At 39.8% G+C, this 25435-nt stretch overlaps 2 protein-coding genes across 3 annotated transcripts; one reads left to right on the plus strand and one right to left on the minus strand.

The window, feature by feature from the left end:
• Window positions 1–965: 965 nt before the first annotated feature.
• On the plus strand, window positions 966–2183 carry LOC149951810 (DNA repair protein XRCC2-like). 2 transcript variants are annotated; one of them, XM_090168238.1, is made up of 3 exons: window positions 966–1067; window positions 1132–1228; window positions 1319–2183. In XM_090168238.1, exons 2-3 carry the CDS (start codon window positions 1190–1192, stop codon window positions 2144–2146), a joined length of 867 nt encoding a protein of 288 aa, XP_090024364.1. In that variant the 5' UTR covers window positions 966–1067; window positions 1132–1189; the 3' UTR covers window positions 2147–2183. The 2 variants fall into 2 exon arrangements, with proteins under 2 accessions (XP_090024364.1, XP_090024363.1); XM_090168237.1 differs by lacking the exon at window positions 966–1067 and having other exon boundaries at window positions 1088–1228.
• Window positions 2184–11163, minus strand: Top2 (DNA topoisomerase 2). The gene is made up of 29 exons (XM_090168236.1): window positions 11046–11163; window positions 10510–10736; window positions 10289–10446; window positions 10063–10208; window positions 9907–10004; window positions 9633–9845; window positions 9380–9556; window positions 9216–9317; window positions 8723–9157; window positions 8431–8667; window positions 8254–8359; window positions 8081–8190; window positions 7924–8016; window positions 7750–7864; window positions 7350–7471; window positions 6909–7289; window positions 6641–6840; window positions 6443–6578; window positions 6186–6381; window positions 6016–6113; window positions 5502–5651; window positions 5358–5441; window positions 5089–5295; window positions 4912–5026; window positions 4584–4857; window positions 4414–4523; window positions 3809–3979; window positions 2651–2787; window positions 2184–2583 (listed from the first exon to the last, which is right to left on the minus strand). The coding sequence occupies exons 2-29, from the start codon at window positions 10699–10701 to the stop codon at window positions 2431–2433; spliced, it is 4716 nt and encodes a 1571-aa protein (XP_090024362.1). The 5' UTR covers window positions 10702–10736; window positions 11046–11163; the 3' UTR covers window positions 2184–2430.
• Between the last annotated feature and the right edge of the window lie 14272 nt (window positions 11164–25435).

The following is a 25435-nucleotide window of genomic DNA, read 5'->3' on the forward strand; positions in this document are numbered from 1 at the left end:
CATTCTAGTTACGTATGAGATTTCTATGGTTTGGGCCGAATTTTTCAAACGCCGGTGTGGCCCTTTAAGTCTAATTCGTTTACCATATTTTCGGTTGAAACTTTCAGCGGTTGCGCAGAGATAATTTTGAACGAGCAGACAGTTTTCATACATTCAATTTAAAACTCGATCGATAGGCGGCGATACTTGTGACCAAAATTTAAACTACGCACGAAGCCTATGCGCAATCGCTTTGGACCGACTTGCATTAACATAAATTGTTCAGTGTCATCCACTGATTCCACAGTTTTTAAAATAGACGGAATACATGTTTCCCATGAATTATTTTTTATTATAAAATCTGGTGTTATTTATCGTGAGAAGGAAATGTAGGAATTATCAGCTTTAAAATTATTTTTTAAAGGAAATATAACTTCAAAAGCGTTCTTTAAGGATGACCCCAACAATTTTAGGAATTACCTCCGCAACAAACTACTAATAGCGTTTTCCATTTGATTGCTCAAGATTCGCTCTGAATCTGTCTCTGACGTCATAGATCTCGCCCCAATCGACTAGAGTAAAACCGCAAATGGAAAATTCCATGAACATATTCCGGCGCTTTGTTGTTTTTCGTCTGCTAGAAATTTGAATTTTCGCGTCTCTGTCTGCCATTTTGCCAAAAAATCTAAAAGGAACACGCGAAAATTTGCGGCGATCTCGATCCCGATCCGTTGATCTGTCGAAATCGTCAGATCGGTTTGGGCGATCTCGGAGCACCCGAGAGCGCGAAATGGAACACGCGAAAATTGATCGGAGCAGATCCGAGCACGCTAATGGAACATAAAATGTTGATCAGAGCGATCTACAGTGCTCGAGAGCAGACAAATGGAAAACGCTATAAGCAACGCCAAAAAATGTCAAAAGCCATAGGTGAGAGCGGCCAATGTTTGAATCCTTGGAAAAGCATTTCTAGCGTCTAAGAACTTTTTTTTTTTCACTTTTTGTAAATTTGTAATATTCCAATAGTAATTTAAAATAATTTAAGTAGCTTTAAGCAGCCGACACTTTCTAGAGAAAAAGCCTCTGAAGTTTGCAGTAGTTCGTAACATGTAAGTAAGGTGTATTCAGACGGGTATGGTAATTTTTTTATAGAAAAAGGAACGGGAACAGATTTGCCACCTATCAGCGACCTTTTGAAACAACAATTAAAATGGCGTCAGTTTCTTGCGAGAGCGAAACGGGAATGCAGGTTATATAACATTTTTTATTTATTAAATTAAACAAAATTATCAAATTATGTTTCTAAACATTAAACTTCATTGCGCCTTTTAATTTTCAGCTATTGGCACGTCTTACAGCCCAAAATTCAATAGAAAATTTGGATCCTGACCTTTTTGGGAAAATAACACCAGGGGATTGCGTTGAAATTCTGGGAGATTCAAAAAGCGGGAAAACCGAACTGCTGTATCATTTACTGGCCAATGCTATTTTTCCTCAATCGTGGAAAGGAATCCCTTTAAATGGATTGAAAATCAGAGCATTGTACATTGACAATGATCAGAAATTCTCAGTCCTTCGTTTAATGACCATTTTAGAAAACCGATTAGCGAAAGCTAAAATTGACAATAACAAAGACGGGAATATACATGAAGAGGAAACTATTACCTTTCTCAAAACATGCCTTAGCCGCGTTAACGTGATAAGCTGCAAAAGCACTGATGACTTAATAGTTACGATTCATGGCTTGGGTGAAATAATCAGTAACCAAGAAGAAGTTATAAGTTTAGTGATGATTGACAGCATTTCTGCTTTTTATTGGGTAGACAAAATGATTTTCTCTGATCAATATAAAAAGTTTTATGATTATTATGGAAAATTGTTTAAAGCACTTCAACACGCTTTGAAATGCTTCAAAATGGTTGTCATAGCAACAAAACAAACACTGGTCTCATCGAGCAGTTCCGCAACTCACGATAAGAACGCGAATGATTTTAATGATTATGATTTTATGGGAAGAGCTTGGGATAATATAGTGACAAAACGTTTCCATATATTTTTGAACGATGTAAAAGATTTAAAAACTCAATTGAAAATCATCAATGAAAATTCCACAGAAATTTTCAGCTATATTGATTCAAGTGGATTTAACCTAATTAAAAGTGAATAACAAACACCAAATAAAAATGTATGACCGTTTATTACAGTATAAACGTTTATTTTTTTATAAAATCACAAACAGCGGAAATTTTAAAATAAACTTAGTTAACACACTAAACAATTTTCCTTAAAGAAAATAAGTATAATTATATACAAATTTCAATTGTTAAACAAAATAGTTCCCTACTGAAAAGGAACTTAATCCTATTTATAATGAGTTAAAAAAAAAACATTTTTTACACATATAATACTTCACAAGTCTTAAAATTATTTCAGTTGTATAAAAACACTATTTTAAAAGTCCTCTCCACTTGATTCGTCTTCATCAAATGTGTATTTGATGGGAGCCTTGGCTCTAGCTTGTCTAGCTCTAGGTGCTGCTTCCAAATGTTTTTTTGTTGGTTTATCTTCATCAATACTATCATCTCCGGATGATGAGAAGTTGTTCTATTTAAAAAGTAAAATAAAATTGTGAAGGTTCATCAAAATAACAACCAACTCAAAGACAACTTACTTTCTTGGGTTTGGGTGCTGCAGGTTTTTTAGCTGGTGCTTTCTTCGCAACAACCCCTGTTGTTTTTTTCAGTTTAGGTTGAAAATCGTCCTCTGACGAATCTGAGAAATTAGCTCGAGCACGTTTGGCAGTAGGAGCTATAATTTAATAAAAGATATGAAAAATTTAATTTGAACAGCATTCAACAGTAAACAATACCCTTCTTGTTAAAAAAATTTAAAAAGTACTGCTACTGCATGGAGTTATTTAAAAACCTAATTTATTTCAATCTTTTTTTTTTCGTATAATTAAGTCATTTAAAAATAAAATCGAATGTTTGTCTGATGACCCTTTAAAGATAAAATATATTTTCTGAACAGTTTTTGAATAGTGCTACCTGAAGGACTTAATCACACAAATATTTGATGATAACATTGTGAAGAATATTACTAAAAAAGAAACCTAAGAATGTAATGGCCCTTCCGTATTTAAAAGAAATTTCCGAGAAATCAGCTAGACAATTAAAAAAACAAAATATCACTCTAGTTAACAAAATATCTAACACATTAAAATTGGACTTAATAAAAAATAAACGGAAATTGGAGGATTTAAATAAAACGGGGGGTAGTATATGAAATAAAGTGCAACTGTGGAAAAATTTAAATCAGACAAACGAAAAGACAATTAAAAAAACGACAGAACAAACATAAAAATTGTGTAAAGAAATACGACGAAAAAATGGCTTAGCAGTACATGTAAAAACGGAAGAAAAACACGAGATTGATTGGAACTCAACAAAAGTAGTCTGCCAGGAGACAGGCTGGTATAAACGCTGATTTAAGGAAGCTATCTATATAACAGATAGGGTGGAATTGAATTTGGATACAGGGACCGTAAACATAATGGGATTTTAAATTAAAAAAGTAATAATAACACCTATAAAAAAATAATTGGGGTAAAAAATGTATAATCTTTCAACGATGTTCTTATTGTAAACTAGTATTACTCAACGCTTGGCTGAGGAAGGACCGCAGTCCGAAAGCTCCCAAAAAATAAAAAAAATATTTAAATAAATTATGTTTTTAAATAACTCCATGCAGTAGCAGTTCTTTTTAAAATATTTTTAACGATTTTCAATAAGTTTACCATTGAACAGAAATTAAATATTTATAATAATACCCTTCTTCTTAGGAGGCGGAGAGGGTGGAATAGCATCAGAATCTTCACTGTCAAAAACATTCTTTGCTGGTTTTGTTTTAGCGGTTACAGGGGGTGCTGGTGATTCTTCAATTATTATGGCATTCTCCTTCTCATCAGACTTGTCACCCAGTAAGGAATCAAAAAGTGCGTCTAAAATTGAAGAATTGTTAGAAATGATAAAACAAAATGGTGAAAATATTGATACACATGAAAACTCAAATCCAAGCAAAAACCCAAACCAAGACTGGAAAACTTAATCAATTGGAACTAAAACAAGCGTGTTGGGTTACGGTAAACTTGTGCAAACAACCAAACTGAATTTTTCAAATTTAGCAAACAAATTTACTAGTATCAGGTTGATTGGCTAGAGCATTGGCAGCTCCGGCTTTTAACTTTCTATTATCAGAGTAGCTATCACTGTCCGAAGACAAGACTGAATGGTAAACCTCAGACACTGAAGGCGAGGGAAGTAGTAAAAGAGATTACCATACATTTCATAGTAAACGTAATTTTACTATTAAAAATAATTTGTCGAAATATATTTAATAGCTCAGAAGTAAGAGACACAACGAGCGATACCGTACCTCCATTGACATCATTCTTGGGAGGAGGTGCTGGTGTCTCATCCTCATCAGAATCAACAGGTACAGCAACTTTCTTAGGAGCTCGTTTTGGTTTCGGTGGTGGGCTAGGACTAAAGAAAATTATCAATTTAAAACTCAACTGAGATTATAAAATCTATGTGATAGCTTACGATTTACGGTCTGGAACTTCTACATCATCATTTTCATCTTCATCTTCAGAATTACTGAAGGTGTACTTTTTACTAGCTTGCGCCGCTCTCCTTTGAGGTGGTGGTGTTGAAATGGGTCTATCAGACGAGTAACTGGAAATTTCCATGGCAGGCTCCTCATCAGAACCAGATTCGGAACCAGACCATTCATTCCTTTTCTTTTTGGATGGACTTTTCTTTTTCTGAGATTCCTTTTTGGTTTCTTTTTTGAAAGCCAATTTGGTTTGTTTCATATCTGAACAATAACAATCTTAGAATGGAAAATGTTGGAAATTAAACGACAACGCACTTTTTTTGTTCTTCTTTTCAATGTCAGCCGGTGATGTTCCAATACGCTCGGCTAATGGAGGTGGATTGTCACTCTCTTCATCTTCACCATTTTCCATTTTAACAGCGGCATTTGTCTAAAAAGAAATAATTATCAGGTTGAGAATTAAATACTTTATACAAATATTTATGGATTTACATTCTTCCCCTTTCTCTTCGCAGCAATTTCAGTGTTTTTTTCCACCTTTTTGCGCATTTCATTGTCAATAACAGGTTGAACTCGTTGCGCGTGACTTGAGGGCTTGGTATCTTTAACATTCATTTCCTTCTTCTTACTCTTGCCCTTGTCTGATCCGGCTCCACCCATGCCAACTTTTTCATCTTTGCGTTCTTGTTCTTCCGTTTTCTGTAAGTGATCAAATATATTAACAGTAAATCAAAAAATGGACCAAATCTATTGGATCTTACATTTAACTCCTGTTCAAAATTCTCAAGATCATCCTTCCAGAGATCAGAAGGGCTCTTTTTCTCTAAATCCTCCAATTCTTTTACCTAGATAGAACCACAATGCTTAATAGTGAGTCCATTGATACTTTAAATTTATTTTTTTACTCTGTCTCCTTTTTCTTTTAACAGTTTGTCCTTCATTTCTCTACTAAGACTGAGCAACTGCATGTGGAGAAGGTAATTGTAGTCACAATTTGAGTCTTCCTCCTCTTCTTCTTGTTCACTCTCGGATGTGTTTACATCAACTGGCAGGCCCTAAGATTGCACCAGTCATACATAGAATTAGATGTTGAAAAATAAGACTTAACCATTCCCAAAGCAATGAAACAGATGCAAAGGGTTAATGGCTTCCGCAAAGGCATACCACAGATCAAACTACCAAACCCTCAATAGTCAAAATACTTGTTAAATAATCCAAGCATAAAATAGCCAAAGGCAAAAATGGCACTAGTACTAAATCCACTACAGGTTTAAAGAATGACCAATACACATGCTTAAGGCAATGGGGGTAAAAAATTAATCATACCTGCTCCTATTTTCATAGAGGGTTTTTTAAAGGTGATAAATATTTAACATTAATAAAAATATTACAAGCAAGTCAATAGCACTTAAAACTTACAATCTTGGCCGCTTGGTGTTTTTCCCATTCTTTAACAGGGTCCGAATCATATTTACGCTCCTTCAAAGTTTGTATAATTGCAGCTTTCTTACGATCCTCTAAGAGGTGTAATATAAATACAAAGGGTTTAATGTCTTGTAAATGTCAGAAGCAAGATAAAAAAATCATACCTAGCTTGATGACGCCTTCAATTTTCTCCAAGATGAATCGCGCCTGATTGCTGAGTTTTTTTGTTTGAGCTCCAAGCATTCCCTCCAAGTAAGCTTTCCTCCGCACGTAGAAAGATAATCTGAGATGATAGAACTCCGTAAGAATTTCCTCCGGGCTTTCATACCTCTTGAGAACACCGTCACTGTCAAAGAGGACCTACAGAAAGAAAAGAGTTGTTTTTTTGCAATCATCAAATTATCCAAACTTTTATTTTTACCATTGAGGTTGTGCTGATGTTTGCTTGAAGCTTGAAAATCTTGTGAATTCCTTTCTCTTCATATTTGCTCAAATTGTCTTCAGTCATTGACACAACAAATCGAACTGTCATATCTGTAGTATATTCTTTGTATTCGCTGCAAAAAAAACAAATTAAAAGTTAATATCTAATTTATCAAAAAGTTGGTGAACATTTTACGAGATTTGAGCGGGTGTTTTATCAGTTCCATAAAGCATGGGTTCCAGAATAGATTCTTTGTAATCTTGAGTCCATCGCTTAATAGGTAATTCTGTGATTTCAATTTTTCCTGTTCCCAAAATTCCAATTTCCCCGCTGCTTATGTAGTGAGAACTGTCAATGGTATCAATGGTACCCCTGAAGTTTTTATACCAAGGTTTCTATCAAAAGAATAGGACAAATGAGATTAAAACAAATCCTTTTTAGATAATGATAGAAAAAATAATACCATAGGTTTAGGATCTTCCCCATTAAGCATTCTGCGCAAATTGTTCACTATTTCTCTAGGGTTGTAGTTGGGAATTTTGGTACTCCAACCAGTTCCGATACCTTCTGCACCATTGACCAAGACCATAGGAAGGATGGGCACATAATACTCCGGCTCAATAACTTGGTTGTCATCCCGCAAATGATTAAGCAGAGGTTTGTCCAAATCAGAGAATATGTGCTTTGCTAGTGGACTTAATTTGGTGAAAATGTAACGCGGGCTGGCAGCGTCTTTGCCACCTTGGAGCCTCGTACCAAACTGACCAATGGGCATGAGAATGTTGATGTTATTGCTTCCGACAAAATTTTGAGCCAAGTTAATGATTGTTGCCATTAAAGATTGCTGATAACAGGATCAAAGTTTTATGAAATTGAAATAAAATAAAAATTATTTTCAGCTTACTTCACCGTGATGATAGGCAGAGTGTTCAGCGACGGAACCAGCCAATTGAGCAACTTTGACTTCCTTCTTGTCATTACGCTTGATGCACGTAAACAACACTTTCCTTTGTCCAGGTTTTAACCCTATATTAAAACCAAGTGAATTAATAAATATCAAATATTCCGAAATTATAAATAGGTACCAAATAGTGTGAATATACTAAAATAGTGATAAATAATTGCTTAGAAAATAATAAATATCAGACTAATACGCCCAATATATATTATTATATAAAAACTAGCTCTAAAATCTAATATATTTTTGTTATTTTCTCCAAAGCTTGAATTAGCCTAATACTTTATTCAGTTATTTCAGCTCGTAAAATGCAATATTGCATTATTTGTTATTATATAAGACATACCATCAACGAGTGAAGGAATGGATCTTTCATTGTCAGTGTTACTGAACAGAATTAACTCTTTGTTCACAAAGTCACTGAAGGTCATGCTTGTCATGTTCTTGCCATAAACATAAAGCTGAAAGAAAATAAAATTAAATACTGTTATTAGAATATAAGTGAATTTAAGGATATTACTTCTGGCAGTCCAAGTTCTCGTCGAGTTTTCCTTTCATGCATGCCATTGGTTAGCCATTCTTTGCGTTGTTCTACCATTTTCTTGCTAAAAGCCTAGAATTGATGCCCAAATTTATCAAAATGAGCTAATTACAAATATTTTTTTAACTTAATTTACAAGTTGAATGGCATTATCATCTTCAGCACCCTTATAACGGAACTTGATTCGGTGTCTGACCATGTCTTGGAAATACTCGCGCGCTTCTTTGGCAGTAGAGGTACCCAAACCTGAAAAGCGTTAGAGACAATTGTAGCCCAAAGGAAACAGGTGGTGAAAAGTTAAATTAAAACCTTTGTAGTATTTTATCCTCCACTTGTTCCAGTCAATTGTTTGAGTTTTCCACTCTTCAAACTCGGGCATGCTGTAGAATTTTACCTCGTTACTGCCCTTAAATGCCTAAACGCAAAAGAAAAAATGTCTAGAAGCCACTAAGACAAAATGCAACAGAGTCAAATGAGATTGCGCACTTTGACAATGGGGGTAATAAATTCTTCTAAAAATGGCAATTTCAAGAGACTGGGCCAATTGTGATGGATGAAGTTTATTAAAAGGCCTTTGATGTGGGAACCATCTTGATCTTGATCAGTCATGATCATGAGCTTGCCATAGCGAAGTTTCTTCAAATCATCTACAGATTCGTAATTTTTCTTATACTGAAGGCCCATGATTTTGATTATGTTATTAATCTCGGCGTTATCCAAAATCTAAAGAGTAAATTTGTTAAAAAAGTAAAGGGACAAAAATCAAAATTTTACCAACCTGCTTCTGCGTCGCTTCACGCACATTGAGCATTTTTCCTCTTAAAGGGAAAACACCATACTTGTCACGCCCAACAACGGATAAACCAGATACTGCTAGAGTTTTAGCCGAGTCCCCTTCAGTCAAAATCAGGGTACAGTCAATGGAATTTCTGGTACCAGCATCATTAGCATCTTCAAGTTTCGGAATTCCTTTTATTTTATTGACTTTAGTGGCAGAACATTTCTTATTAAGCTGAGTTTCTGTCTTAAATTTCACCCAGTTCAACACCGATTCCACCACACCACTTTTTAAAACTTGAGTGTAAAACTTATCACTCAGAGCGCACTTTGAGCCGAAAGACTTGGCTTGCAATGTCATGTTTTCTTTAGTCTGACTGTCAAACGTCGGATTAACAATTTGACAATTTACAAAAAGCCAAATATGACTTTTAACCTAAAAGATTTAAAATTGAAACTTTAAAGCTTTTAGAAATATTTCAAAAGGGACGCACTTGGAATGGTTTCACTTGAACTCCGCCTTTATTCTTCTTCTTGACAGACTCAAGAATCTTGCCAACAATTTGATCATTAATGTAATCTACGTGCCTTCCACCCTAACAAGAACAAAAATATACTTAAATTCATCAAATAAATAAATCTAAAGCAAATATATTACCTTGGTTGTTGCAATACTGTTAACAAAACTGATTTGCTGGAAACCTTTGTCAACACTTAACGATAAAGCAGCTTCCCATCGCTCTCCAGCACATTCGTAAACACATTTCAATGGATTGCCAGTTTCATCTTCTTTGTCTTTTAAGTACTGTTCAATGTACTCTTTGAACGACTTGATCTGAAATTGAATAACTCAAATAAAAGAGCTTCTTCGAAGTAGAAAAACCACTACTAGAATGAAGAAAAATAATTACGGGTAGTTTTCGGCCATTCAGATACACTTTGACTCCTTTAGAAGTTCCAGCAATGTCATAAGCTCTTCGTGACATCAAAGCCACGATGTCTTTATCCAAAACCTGCATCTTAAATTTTGTTAGATCTGGATAAAAAGTAATGCACGTATAATCTTCTCCTGAAATGCTTTCGATTTTCGGCTGTGTTGTTGATCCCATGTTGTTTGTCCATACCTAATACACAATCATTACTCAATACCATCGGACAATATTGATCACTTATGTTCTAAATTACCTGTTTGAAAGATTTTCTTTGCTGTTTAGTCGCAGTTTCAACAACAAACTTTGAACTAAATATATTACATAATTTAGCTCCATAGCCATTCCTACCACCTTAATATTGGAATAAATATTTAATATAATGTTTAACTAAACAATTCAGATTATTTACCAGTAACTTTCTGCTCTTCGTCATTGTAATTTGAAGAGGTAAGTAAGTGACCAAAAATTAAAGTTGGCACAAACATTTTTTCATCTTTGTGCTCAACCACTGGAATTCCTTGGCCATTATTCCATATTTTGATCATGTTTCGTTCCCTAAACGGTTTAAATATTTATTATAAAGTTTAAACTTTCACAAACTTATTAAAGACGACAACGAAAAAGTGTAAGCCTACGGATCAATTGTCACTTTAATGCAGTCCATCTTCTTGTCCCGAACTTTGTTATCGGCAGCGTTAACTAAAATCTCATCAAATATTTTATACAGTCCTGGAACATATGAGATTTCTCGGTTCACCATTCCAGTTTCTTCACCATCGTACACCCACATTGTCTAATGATAACTTTGTGTTAGAATTTGCGTAATTTAGGGCGGGTAGAAATAAAGTAAGCTCACCTGAGTTACAAACTCAACAGAACCAATATAGGTGTCAGGACGGAGCAATATATGCTCAAGCTGAGACTTTTTCTGATAAATCCTCTCAACCGACAGCCGTTTCTTTCCACCATCTCCAGCACCTTTCTTTTTTTCTTTAGCTGCAACATTTCCACCATCTTCATCAATGAAGTCGGAATCATCTGACGACATTTTATAGTGCTTATTGTTGTACCTTTTGAAAAATACTGCAGGAAGTTCCAAAAGCACGTAAATTCAACAGATATATAAAAATATTTAACATAAAATGCAATAAATTATAATGCACTTCGCCTCATAGGGATAGCCTAATTAAATGTGAAATTAATTTGAATTAGGCCTAAGAACAAAGCGCCACTGGAAAAATACGACAAAGGCCTATAAAAAGGACGTTATATTCTTGTAATAAAACATGATAATTAAACGATAAAGCTGTCGTTTAAGTAAAAGTGGTATTATATACGTTTTGAAATGAATAATATCCGATTTGATTTTGAAGTAATCATTAACGAAATTACCTCTTAAAATTCAAAGTTGAAATGAGTAAAACCCGCCAAAACATTCGCTTTTCACTGCCGGGTTGATTTGAAAACTACCGACATAGGGGTGCGTCAAGTTAGTTAACAAAATTAATGAATATCGTATCAGGGCAGCTGTAATGTTGGACGGGATCCTTCAACTACGACAGAGACATGTTGCCCAAGGGGAACATGCTGACGATATTGCGGCCGGAATCTGTGGCCAAGCCCTTCGCGCTTTATACGGCTCCATGAAGCAATCGCTTGATCACATCGCGGAGTACGGTGCACACTGGGGTCTCAACTTTCAGCGACTCAAGTGCCAGTTAATGCTATTCTCAAAAGAGACTAACATCCCAGGCGATCTCACACTCAGTCTCGATGGCACTCCCTTAACCTTGGTGGTATTTTCGACGAGAGACTCACCTGGAAGCCTCACGTCGAGGCTCAAGCCTCGTCTTACCTCAACCTTCTGCGTACTATCTCAGCGACCAGTTGGGGTGCCAGTAGGGGCGTGCTAAGGTTTTGTACACTCACCTCATTCACTCCAGGCTGGATTATTCCAGCCCCCTCTATGCGTCCGCAGCCGCTTCTCTGCTCGCCACTTTGGACCAAGGCCCAAATGGCGATCTACGGGTCATCCTTAGTGTGCCACGGTCTACGCTCATTGTCCTGATGGAAGCTGAAGCCGCAATTCCACCGCTGAGTTTTCGTCACTCTCTTTTGGAGCTCCATACACTTGCTCCATGTGGCGTAGCGGATACACCGGCATTTTATCCCTCTCTTCTGCGGGACAACCTGACTCAACTGGAAGTCATGGAACATCGCTTCACCCCGGATCGGCTTCCTTTTCTGCTCCGGGCGTGGACCTTGGCTAGGGAACACAATCTATCGTGGCTCTTTCATTCCTTCAGGGGGTCATCTTCCTCCCCCGTCCACTCCTCCTTGGGAACCTCCCAAGGTGGCGGTCATCTCCCGTTGGCTAACTACTCGAAAAGGTGACCTCTGCTCTGACGCGCTGCGACAGTTGTTCCTCGCGACGCTCGACATCTACGCCAAAGACGCGATGGTTATTTACACTGACGGGTCTCTCGCCCCGGACTCGGGAGTTAGGTCTGGGGAGCCGCCTTCGCCATTCCTTCTATCGGGGTTGGTGCTCGGTATTTGGTGAATCCCGGCCATCCCATCAACAAGATAGAGCTGTTGGCCATTCAATTGGCACTTTCATATGCTTCCGCTCATCTTGCACGTTCAATAGTCCTCTGCTCCGACTCCAAAAGCGCGCTTAAGATGTTACATACGCGTTCTAATTATCCGGTATTCACCGCTATTCATGACTTGTGCGACGGGTACTCCTACTCGATGACTCTTTTGTGGTGTCCGGCTAATGTCGGCGTGGTGGGCAACGAAACGGCGGACGGTCTCGCGGACGTCACCAGTCTTCCGCGCCCCTCCAAGGTGGACTTTTTTCTCCCGGCTATGCTCTCCGAATTGAAATCTGCGTGTAGTAAAGAGGTTACCAGTGCTTGGTGTTATTCCTGGCAGGCGTGTCCCACTTCCTACGCTAATGAATGTTTTATGAATCTTAAAACCAAAAATAAACTAATATCAGCAGTGCCACCAATTTTTCACGTTATTGATGGTGAAGAAAACACTTCCACGAGCACTTAAAATGGCTTCTTAATATTTACTGGCAATTAATAAATACAAAATATAGCAACGGCTAAACAAGCACCAGAAGAAACTGCGTCAGTTACAGACTCATTGGAAGATATTTCAAAGGAAAGAGCATCAAAAGCACTAGATCTTCACAACTATACTTTACCTAATTTGTTAAACCGTATTCCAATAGCGTTTACAGAAAATGGTAATTCCAATGTGAATAGCTTTTAGATTTTTAATGATATAATATTACAGTGCCTATAGTTAATCCCAATGGGAAAAGAACTTTGGATTTAAACCCCCTAGTGGTTATTGTCAGCTAAACATATTCGAACTGAACACAGTTATCGCAATCCAAGCAAAAACTATAGATAAAATCAAGAAATGCTCTGCTTGTGGAAAGACCTGAAAGAAAAGTTTGGATTTATCTTTTTATTAACAGGAAGAATACGCCAAGATTTTGTTGAAAATTACTTAAGTTCTATTCGACAAAAAGGAGGAAACAGCGACCACCCAAATCCTCGTCAATTTCGAGCTGCATCTGTAAATAACTTTTTGATTGGTCTAATTTGGAAAGTTGCGTGGTCTTGCGACGCGAAGGTCGATGCTCTGATGAAGACTTTGAAATTTGCTCAAACCTGCTCAAACAAAATGTCCTAAGTTATATATCCACAAGTGCTTTTCAAATCATCAATGTTCTTGTCTTCGTCAAATCGAAAAGGATAACCCAATTATTGACCCTACAAACGTGCTCAACTACTTTAAAGCTCAAAAAACAGCAAAAAACTCTTCTATTGGTAATATAATAATAATAATTATCAGCTAGGCTAATGAGTGGAAAGCCGTGCACTTCGACCTTAGGTCCATTGTGCAACCCCTAGCCTGTGACTTTAGGTAAAAAGTTCAATTTCCGACACAAAGTTAAGAATCTGTTTGGCCGGGATGTTGAAGAAGTCATGCGTCTCCAACCAATGCATACCGAGATGCTCAAACCTTTGAGCCGCATAATAGTCACAGCTACAAAGAATGTGAGAGGCAGTTTCCTCCTCGGTTACACAAGCCCTACAAATTGGGTCATCACTGACACCAATAAGATTTAGGAGTCTATTAAGTTGGCAATGGCCTGTAAGTAGGCTAGTTACCAACCTTATATTCGTCTTAGAGAGCAAGAGTATCTCTTTTGCTCTCTGCCTAGAAGGGCCAGGGATAAACTCCTTGGCCTGCCTTAACCATCCATCTCAAGCCAAAGCTTGAGTTGACGATCCGATATATACTTGGAGACCAGGCTGCGTACCGGGCCACGGGGGATGGGTAGAGCAGATTCAGGCCCACTAAACCCAGCTCTTGCACCCTCCCGGGCCAAGGCGTTCGCCTTTTCGTTCCCGTAATGCCCTTTATGACCAGGTATCCAATAAAGTTGAACTTTATTGTGCGTCCCAAGATCAGAAAGAAGATTTAAGCAGCTAAGAACCAGTTTAGAAGTTATACTATACTGGTTAAGAGCGTTAAGAGTGGCCTGACTATCCGTGTAGATTTTGATAACCTTCCCACGATACTTCTTTTCCAGACAATAGTGGGCACAGAAGCAGATAGCAGAAATTTCTGCTTGGAAAACGGTGGCGTATTCCCCCAGGCTTTCGTAAAAACCATAGTTATTATTAAGGCAGTACATCACCACGCCTGTACCAGAATTAGTCTTAGACCCGTCGGTAAACCAGAACTACTCACCTCTGGTACCGCCGATAATATTAGCCCAATCCGTGCGGCTTGGGAAGTTAAAGGGGCTCCAAAGTTCGGTGGCAAAATGTGTGTAAAGTCAGTAAAGTGCGAAATTTACGGTTGACTCTGCCCGCCTCTCCAAGGCCGAGTGAGGGGTTGGGGAGAAGGAAAAGCATGCTCAATTTTCTTTTTTTTGCCACCGAGCTTTGGAGCCCCTTTAACCTCAAAAGGCTTACTCAGTGCCACCGCCAGTAGTAGGCACAAGTAGGCACGTGCCTATGTTCCAAAATTTTAGGCCTATTTTAGGGGCCTCTAAAAGTTTAAAAATTTGCCTCTGGGGCCTCCAAATGTGATTTTTAAATTTAATTTATTTTTAAAAATTGGTCATCTAGCCCCCCAAAAAAAACTCTCATTCAATTCCAATTTCCAAGAGTCCTAAATGGCAATAACAAAACATTCTCTTTTGAACCACCTATACTCTAAATCAATATTACTTGAGTACACAACCAAAGGCAGCGAACTCTGTAGATTCTGCTTTGGTAGTGTACTCTGTTAAAGGGGCTCCAAAGTTCGGTGACAAAATGTGTGTAAAGTCAGTAAAGTGCGAAATTTACGGTTGACTCTGCCCGCCTCTGCCAAGGCCGAGTGAGCGGTTGGGGGGAAGGAAAAGCATGCTCAATTTTCTTTTTTTTTGCCACCGAGCTTTGGAGCCCCTTTAACATTGATATAGAGTATATGACAAAAGACTGGCCCGGGATGGGGACTGTCCGTCGTGCAAGGAAAGCAGCAAAAAAACCACCTGTTCGCCTCAGTGATAACTTAGCTCCAACCAACACAATAAACATAAGCTTAGTTTCTAGAAAATCCAAAAAGGGGGCATAAAGTGAGAAACTGGATTTCTTTAATACGACTTAAACCGTTGCAACGCTTAAACGAAAGGAGTTGAAGTCGAAGCGTAAAGCATCGTACCAGTCACTACTTTGAATAGAGAGCGTCCTGGGGATTAGGGTTTTTTCTTTTTTACACTTTGTCCCTTTTGTGAAATCACGTGATATCAGTGACCACTGATCGTAGAGAAAAGACTAGACCTTCGGTGGTCGGACTTCTCCCAGATAAAGCGCGTTTCTTCATTTCGTTTTCTGCTCCTGAACAAACAGGTAGTTCTCAATTTCGATTCTCTCCCAGTCAAATTTTTTCAAAGTCTCTTCCCAGACTAACTTTGCCAAACAGCCTTTTTAAAGGCTATTTAGCTGTTTTAAGCTAATTTTTAAACAACCTTTTTCAAGGCTAATTAGCTATTCTAGCAAATTATTCAAAAAGCCTTTTTCAAGGCTAATTATCTATTCTAGAAAAAATATTCAAACAGCTTTTTTCAGGGCTTTGATATAGCTGGTATTATTAAAAAGTCTGTTTGAAGATTACATAGCTTTACCTAAGCTTTATTTTCTTAAACCTTTTTAATTTTTTAAGGTTATTTCGCTATTAGTATATAATAGTAGCATTTTGAAATATGAGTACCAGAAAATTTTTATCAGGGTCCCAAAAACGAGAAAAACGGAAAAGGGAAGATAGTTTCGTTAGTAGTAAGAAAGGTGCAATGGCACGTTTTTTGAAATCGTCGGCGCAAAGCCATAACTATAGTTCTGAGAAAAACCTAGTCAAAGAATTGGGAAAGGGTTTAGAATCCTTGGGGACTGATAACAGTCACTGTTTTAGTAATACTGCTGAAGTTCTTCCAAACGTCAGTACTGATATGGAAATGGAACTAACTCATGAAGGAGAAATTGCAGAAGTAATTTGCTAACCCCAACTCTAACCATGCACAAAATACATCAAACAACGTGTCCAATTCAAAAGAAATGGGCTTGGATATTAGTCTAGATAAAGATTGCCTTCCAGTTCAGCCTAAACTAAATCCTTTTCCTAAAAGATTAATTGTCGGTAAAAATCGAGGTTTCAATTCTTCTTGGTATGACAAATATCAAATGATTGAATATGCAAAGGATGCAGTGTATTGTTTTTGTTGCCGTCATTTTTTAGGCAGTAGAAACACTGCATTTCTAAAGGGATTTTCGGATTGGAAAAACATGGGGAGACAATTCGAAGAACACTTCACCTCCAACAAATCTTCTCACCAACTAGCCTACAAAATATACTTAGACTACATGGAATCCAAATCCCGTGGATCAATAGTTTGCCAGGTTAACGACCACCATAGACTAGACGTTATTAGAAACAGAGAGGTCCTATCTACACACGTGGAAGTGATTATTTTATGTGCCCAACAAGATTTAGCACTTCATGGGGAACACTTACACATCCGCCGACAATATTGGGAATAGGGGAAACTTTATTGCAATATTAGATCTTTTAAAAATAAAATGTCCTGATTTAAAAGCCAAGTGCGATAATATGCCGAATAATGCCAAATATTTGCACAGCACCATACAAAACGAAATAATTGGCATTTGTGCAAGTTTAGTGAGAAAAATTATTGTTCAAGAGGTCAACGAATCCGGTGGATTCTACTCTGTAATACTATTATCCACCACACTCCCCCCTTTTCGGCTTTGCGTTGCTATGCAACGCGTTTTGAAATTTTTAATGTTTAGGCTTAGTTTCTCTTTTCGATATAACAGTCGCCAGCCAGATTTCCCGCACGGTACTGATGAGTTCCAAATAGAACGAAACCGGTCTACCGTTTGAATTTCTGGCTATTTTATTTAGTTTTTATGTAGTTTATTACTCGAAGATCTATTCGATCTGAGATTCGCTCGAAGACCTATCGGTACGAGTTATTAGTAAGTTTTTTAATTTCTTCAAATTTGTTTAGGATTTAGATATATTATCCCTTTTAATTATGGACTAATCTACTTTTTCGCCTATTTTATCATCCTTCTCACAGTCCATAGGTGGTCTCTTCTAACTCTACTCTGTAATAGCTGACGAAAAACGAGACAACGTGGGAGTAGAGCAGTTAAGTCTTTGTATTCGATATACTAAAGCAGAAATAGGTGATCGTAGAACGATTTATAGGGTTCACAGATTTACACAAGTTTGATTCTGAGAGTATCAGCTTGGCAATTATAAATCTTTTAAAAGAGGGTGGTTTCAAACTGGAGAATTGTGTTGCACAGACTTATGATAGAGTAAGGGTTAAAGTAGAAGAAGCAGTAGGTGGCCATTGTCCGTACGTTCATTGCTACGCCCACCGCTTAAATTTAGTTTTAGTTGACTATTGCTCCAAAATATCGACAGTTAGGGAATTACTTGGTTTGGTTCAAGCCATTTACAACTTTCAAAGCAATTCGGTTATTAGAAGTGAATATTTTGAAAACTCTCAAAAAGATCTAGGGTACGACATACTGAAAATGCCACAAAGCTGCGACACTCGACGGTGGAGCAAAAAAAAGGGATTCACTATTTTAGAAATAGACTCGATTCCGTAGTTTTAACTTTAGAGAATGTGAAAACCCGACGAGGCTGCTGAGTGTCGTGGGTATATATCCCAATTACATAACTTTAACAACTTAATATTAGTCGTTGCATTAGACGAAGTATTAGGCGTAACAAAGTTACTTTTACGGAAGCGGTTGCCATTTGCCAAGTTACTGTCAAGACCTTAGAAGATTGTAGAAACTCTGAACGCTTTGATTCTATTTGGAAAGAAGCTACTAAAATCGCGGAATCGGCTTTTATTGCAGTACCTGACCGTAGCAGCGAAACATTAGCTTTATGTAAACGTAAAATTATCCCTAACCGGAGATTAAAACATAGTGTGGTAACAGTTCCAACGGGGACCAGGGAAACTGAAGCAAAAACCCTAATAGACCAGATGAGGTCCACCTATTTCTAATTAATAGACAAATTTATTTCTGAAATGAAAATCCGGCTATTAGAAAACTCTGGTCTATATAATGGTATCATGGCGTCTGACCCTAACTCTGAGAACTTCCTAAACGAAATCGATATCCTAACACATTGTAACACATACGATAGGTTTCATTTCGACTTTGATTCCTTAAAAAGTCAAATTAAAATGGCGATAAATCTAATTATACCCAAAAAATTTAACAGCGTAAGCGACTGCTTCCACTATTTAATGCCCATGGAAGATCGCTTCCCTGACCTTGTTAAGTACTACAAGGTTGTTCAATGCATTCCTGTCGCAAACACCATCTCAGAAAGAAGTTTCAGTTCCCTGAAAAGAATAGAAACACGTCTTCGAACAACTATGGGAGAATTTAGACTTTCAAATCTGGCTACGTTGTCCATTAATCGGGATTTGTCGAATTGTTTAAAAGAAAACTCTAATTTAGTGGTTGACGAATTTGGTAAAAGCTCTAATCGAAGAGTATCATTCTTTGATTAAATTGCGAGGGCAGAAAATTTTATCTTTCCTAAGAAAACGTTTAAATTAACATATTAGTGTCATAATTTTAAAATTTTAACTATAGTCAAGAAAATTCTTGAAAATCGGACATTTCAAAATTAAAATATATAGATAGTGGGGGGTCTTTAAATCAGACCGGGCCTGTGTGTTAAAAATTCCTGGCGGGGGTACTGAGGCATATGTAACATATGCTAAAAGGTGATTCTAAAATATAATTACGACAAATACAAGTATTAAATAGTTAATTTTTTGGGCCCGCGCTCTTGATATATTAGTAGATTGTAGCGCATTGGAAATGAAAAAAAGAAGTGCACTCTCAAATACTTTAACCCATTGAGTTGGGAATATTAATCTAGAGATCCAATCAAATCTGCTCCCCGCGAAACAAGTTTTTTTTTGTGATAAAACAAGTAAGACGTCGGATCGTACGCAATCCTTAGACGCCCTGAACATTGATTAAAGCCATGGAAGTAAGAGAGAAGACTAGAGAAGGCCAACAGAAATGAGGTGAGAGAGGAACACTGGAAGGGCCCGCAGCGATGCCGGTTGATGCGTACGGGTAAGACCTTGAGCTAAATGAGAGCCACTATGATGAAACGGAAGACCAGTAAGGCAGCGTACTAAAGGGCCGCGGTGAGCCGCGAAGCGGGGACACGAAAAAAGGAAATGATCCAGGTCCCCGAATAGTGCACACGCTGAGCATGACGGGGAAGGAGCATGATCGAAGCGATAAAGCACGGCAGGAGTAGGGAAGCGATCTAACAAGGCCAAGAAGAACGGATGCTCTAGTGATCGCCGCAAGCGGAGGCGACAAGTGGCTGGGTACCGCGGCGTCGGTGGGACCGAATACAGAAAACGTCCGGTAGATAGCGCAGAGAAATGAAGTGTCCAGGAGGTCATCAATGCACCAGAAAGAGTCCTGCGGCATTGTAAAGTGTCAGCAGGTGATAAAATGTAAGGCGATACCAGGGAAGCAGTGGCGCATTTAGCAGCTCTGTCGGCAAACTCGTTACCGGAAATCCCTACGTGCGCGGGAACCCACAGAAGAGAGAAACGGGCAGTAGGACAATCTCGAAGCCGAGAAGCAAGTGGGAGTAATAAGGGATCGGTGCCGTCTGCGCGGCTAAGTATCGCAAGAGCAGAGCGGGAGTCCGAGCAGATCGTCGCGTCATAAATGCGATGATCCAGGAGCCAGAGGGTGGCCTGGACAATTGCCGCAAGTTCGACGCGGCAGATGGACAACTCAGAGGAAGTGCGGAAAGAGTAGATGACATCCAGGCTAGGAATATGAAAAGCCAGCCCGGAGTACATGTCATTAGGACGACGTGAACCATCGGTAAACACTACACAGTGATCCAATGGATAGAGAGACAATCGGCAGGAAAATTTATCAGCCAACTCCATTGGGAGAGAGGATGCTTTCGGCCCCTCAATCCAATCCCCGTCAACACAGAATGGGGTCTGGTCCAGGGGGCAAAATACGACGCAAGAGGGGCACGTAGGATAGAGCAGTTGAAGGGGTTTTTCCCCGAGCTCTTCGGTTTCCCCTTCCATAAAAACTTGTTGAGGTTAACGGTAATAGTTAGCGTAGGGAGCTGTTGGCTCGATCGCATGGCATGCAGGGCTTGCCACCACCCTCCTAGGCATTTTAACCCGGCCACCTGAATTAATGGCTTCAAAAGTCGCTTGATGACTTAGGCCTAAGGTGGTGCCTTGGGTATTAGCCTAGCTGATTATTATTATTTTTATTATTAATGTCGACCTTGTGAATAAGAGAAAGGTGAGCTAGAGCCCCACGAAGGGAAGCTGAACTGGGATTAGTTGGGGCATCCATTCTGCAAGAAAGTGGGAAAGAAGACAGGTGAAGCAGTGAATCCCGTATTTCAATAGTTGTATATCGCGATGTAAAGACAGAGGAGGGACGAAGCTTACAAATTCCAGCGCACCTATAGACGCACACTTCGGTGCTCCAAGGACCACCCGTAGGCAGGCGGACTGAACGCGATCCAACAGAGCAAGAGATGTTGCAGATGCAGCGTGGTAGGCCATCGCTGAGTAATCTATAAGAGACCGAATAAGACCCAGGTAAAGCGTACGGAGATATTTGCTGGGGAGACCCCAGCGAGCCCCGGCCATTGAACGGAGCAAATTGAGTAGCGGGAGGCAGCGAGTTCGCAGAGCAACAATGTGTGGACGCCAGGTAAGACGAGTGTCAAAGAGTACACCAAGGTAACGGGCAGTGCGGGATATTGGAAGGGGGTGACCATCCAAATGAAGGGGAAAAAATGAGGATACATCACGCTTCCTCGAAAAACACATTGCTACACATTTCCCAGGGGAAAGGGGAAGGCCACGACAAGAGAGGTAACGAGACGCCGCGTCCAGCGCATCTTGCATATGGAGGTTGATTAGGCTCAAAGAGTGGCCAGTGAGGAAGAGATCAATGTCATCCGCAAACATCGCAAGCTGAACACCGCTGGGAAGAACCACGGGCAGATCATCCAGGAGGAGACTGAAGAGCAGCGGGCTGAGAACAGCACCTTTAGGCACATCACGAAGCAGCGGGAAAGGAAAAGAGAGCGAGTTGCACACCCGCACACGAGCGACACGGTCCGTGAGGTAAGACCGGAAAAAGGTAAGTATCGAAGTGTCAAAGCCCAGCGCTGTTAGTTTGCGAAGGACAATATCATGATTGGCGTTTCCAAATGCATCCTTGATGTCGAGGAAAATGGCGACACAAGAATTTTGCGTGAAAAGGGCATGCTTAGCAGTCCCGCTGAGATATACAACATTATCCATACTGCGGCGGGCATGACGGAAACCCGTCTGAAAAGGCGAGCGTGTACCCAGCGATTCGAGCCACCAATCAAGGCGACGCTGAATGAGGCGCTTGAAAAGCTTTCCGAGAACAGATAATAGTGTGATGGGCCTATAAGAAGCTGGATCGTTAGGATCCTTTCCTGGCTTAAGAAAAGCCACAATGATGCCGGATTTCCAGGCGGTAGGCATATAGTGCGCTGACCAGCAGTTTGAAGATCGTCAGGGCGTTTAGTCCGATCCGCCCTGAGTTGAGCCGCAGCAGCGGCCCTAAGGGCAATGGCAATACGATTAGATCACCACGGAGGAGTTGTCGGAGAGTGAGATCCAGGACTAGAGCCATGGACAGGGGTGGTGGAATGGGCTGCAGTGACAACATGGGAAGTAAAGGCCTCTACATCGGTATCTAATGAGGGGGTGGAAGTTCAACTTGTAAACAATTGGCCAGCAAGGGAGTGAAAGCGATTCCAGTCGGCTCGAGCGTAATCCCAACGAGGAGGGGCATCATTTACAGTAGCACCACCTTCGGAGCAGCTAATATGCAAAGGGAGATGGTCACTGCCGGAATCCGGCAGCACAGACCACTGACATGGAAGAGCCAAGTCAGAGCTGACGAAAGTTAGGTCAATCGAAGTGTCATTCTGAGCGACATTACTCTTGCGAGTAATCGACCCGTCGTTGAGCAACGTGAATCTGTCCAGGGACTCGTACCAATCGGCCAATAAAACGCCCTGGACATTGGTGGAAGGTGAACCCCATAAAGGATGATGGGCATTAAAATCACCCATAATCACAAATTTAAGGAGTCTCCGAGGCAGCCGGAAAGAAGATCCAAGTCGATACGCGATGCGCAGCCATGAGGGGCATAAACGCTAGCAACCGCCACCCAGCAGTTAGTAATAAAGCAGGTAACTGCAACAACTTCAAGTGTGACAAACTTGGGGAGAGGAGTACGAAACTGGGGAACAGAGGAGGAGACCAGCAGGGTCACACCCCCTCCAGCGCGGTTAGAACGATCACTACGATAGACGGAGTAACGACCAAAACGTAAATTGAGAGTTGAAGATTCCGAAAGACAAGTCTCTTAGAGACCAACATCTGTGGGAGAAGTTTGGATTAACAATTGAGACAATAAACCTAGGTGTGCCCGAACTCCACAAATATTCCACTGAAGGAAACTATAATCAAGACTCATTGGAAGGATCGGCGACGTCCATTGCGGAAGACTTAGATCACCTACCAAACTTTCCAAGGTTAGCTCATAGATATAAGAAAGGTATATAAAGGTCTAGATAAATTTAGGGGCGTCTAAGCCTAACATAAAATACGGAATTGACACCAAGCACGTGACCAAGAGCGCGAGCTCTCTTAGCATTTTTAATACTAAGGGCTTGACCTTTCCGCAGGCCGTAGTCTTTAGACACCATCTATTGGTGACTTTTAGTATAATTTTTAAGCACGAGACAACGGGTCTCGCGACAATAGCACGAGCTTTCTTACCGATAGATAGCACCTTATAAGGATAGCCTGCAGAAATTACGCGTTTCTGCTAGCTGTCACCCCCGTATTCACTCCCTTTGAAATATTTTATCTAGACTTTTATATACGTTTCCTATATCTATGGGTTAGCTAGTTGGGCATCCACGGTATCAGATATATTGCTGAAGTGTGACTTGGCCATACTGGTGATCGTGGAAACCATTCGAGGATCCTGTAGAGAGGAAGTGAGTTCACTGTTCAAGAAGAAAAGGCATAATAACCTCCGCCACAACAGCAGCGACCACAGCTGTACGAGAAGCAGTGGCTGGGGGCTCAACGAAGACTTCAGATGAAGCATCCGAGGTGCGGATAAGAGGAGATGGGTGTAAACCCAATGACGGTTTAGTGGAACGTAGAGTGGGAACCGGGGGCAAATCCATTACGCCAGCGGTGAAAGGAGGGGTCACAGGGGCAGCTCTGGCCACGGCAGCATAATTTGCAGTGACTGAGATCCGAGCTTCCGAGAAAGTAATTCCTTTCTCCGCCTGAAATTTCTTAATTTCAACTTCTTTCCCAAAAATAGGACAGAGTCGCGAAAAGCTAAAGTGGAGGCCCTTGCAATGATTGCATTTGTATGGTTTCGTACAGCTGTCAGTCTCGGGAGCAGCGCCACTTGTTTTCAGGTTGACGGCATCACTTTTCTGTGTGCCCGTAGTGCATACACTGGCGACAATGCATAGGACGATCTACAAAAGGCAAGACGTAAATAAGCTCACCATAAATTTGAACCCCTTCCGGGACGTACGTGGAGAACCCAAGAAGGACTACGGTATTACTAGGACCTAGACGACTGCATTCTACGAGGGAATTGAAGCTGGCCGAGATTTAGACCTTTATTTCAAAGTTACTATTCCTCCATGATATAGTGATGTCTTAATAAAAAGTGCCGCTGAAGACTTAAAAAATGTAGTAACAGCAAACCTAAGCGAAGAATTTAAGGTATTTCATTAATGTATTGTTATTATTGTAAGACTAATTAAAAATGAAACCAATTTTTTTCTAGGTTTGCCTTAACAAACTCCAAACACGTCCTGATAAAATCATATTATCAACAATATTTTCCCCATTATTAAATTTAAAACTTAACATTCATTGCAACTTTTTTTGAAATTATATAGTTTTCTGGAAACTTTCTTCGCCTAAACTAAAACCGTTAAAGTTCGAAATACTGTCTAGCAGACGAATGTTTTGGTAACTCCTAGGTTACTCTGAAGCTTTGTAGGTGGCGCTAAAAACGTTATGTCCAAGTGTTTGACTCGCCCAGCGACAGCCTTAGACGAACCGCGAGATATTGGTTAGGGGAATACAAATTTCTTCTCCAGGTACACTTGAATCCTCCTAGGAATAAGAACGGCCTAAGCCTAAAGAGAAAAACTTGCCCTAAAAGGGAAGGGAAACACTCAACTGCGCAAAAGTTTAAGCTAACCCGAGAAGGGGGCGAACCACGGACTGTAAATTTTAGAGGACGAGTAAAGCGTTGCCTTCCCCTGTAGAATTTTGGTTTCCCCGCGCATCAATCACTTCGAAATAGAGAGAGAGAGTCCGTCAAGGTCATTTGTACCAGGCATAGAGCTAGTCGCCCCCCCCCCCCCCCCCACGCATGTTATCTGGAAATCTGGCCGACCGAAAGACAAGGGCTTTAGTAAATGACCTTGAGCGACTTCCGTCAGCCTGATTGGTGAACGGAGCGTAAAATACCTCGGGAATACCGGTCCTCTAAAATTTACAGTCCGTGGTCTCCTCTAGAATGACGAGAAAACGTTATCATATGACCCGTGGCGCCATCCATTATTTTTGAAAAAAAATATTTTTGCCGGAAAACGCGTCTTATTTGAACGAAGCATTGAGAGATAGACGGCGCCACGGGTAGAATGATAAAGTTTTATCGTCATTTGGGAGCAGACGGCAGTATTTTTATTTTTTAAAAACTTGTTTCGCGAAATACTGAAATCCGACGTTTTGATTGGACCTCTAGATTGATATTCCCAACTCAATGCTTTAACCATACGACAGAATGTAACCAAATCATTTGACCACCGATCTTTTTCGGCATCACCTATTGGTCTTTCATTTAAATTCAAATTTTGCTGGGTCGGTCGGCATTTTTACTCAAGGTTCGTAAAAAGGGAACTATAAGGTTGCCTCGATCGCACGGTTTTTTATCAAAATATTACGGATTTTGCGTTGCTAGATCAAATCGTGACGTCACCCAGAGGAGATCGTATTCCCACAAAATCTACGTTTTTGAACAAAAATTACC

This window comes from Leiobunum rupestre, chromosome 3, assembly GCF_980474605.1.
Source record: "Leiobunum rupestre chromosome 3, qqLeiRupe1.1.hap1, whole genome shotgun sequence".
Taxonomy (NCBI): domain Eukaryota; kingdom Metazoa; phylum Arthropoda; class Arachnida; order Opiliones; family Sclerosomatidae; genus Leiobunum; species Leiobunum rupestre.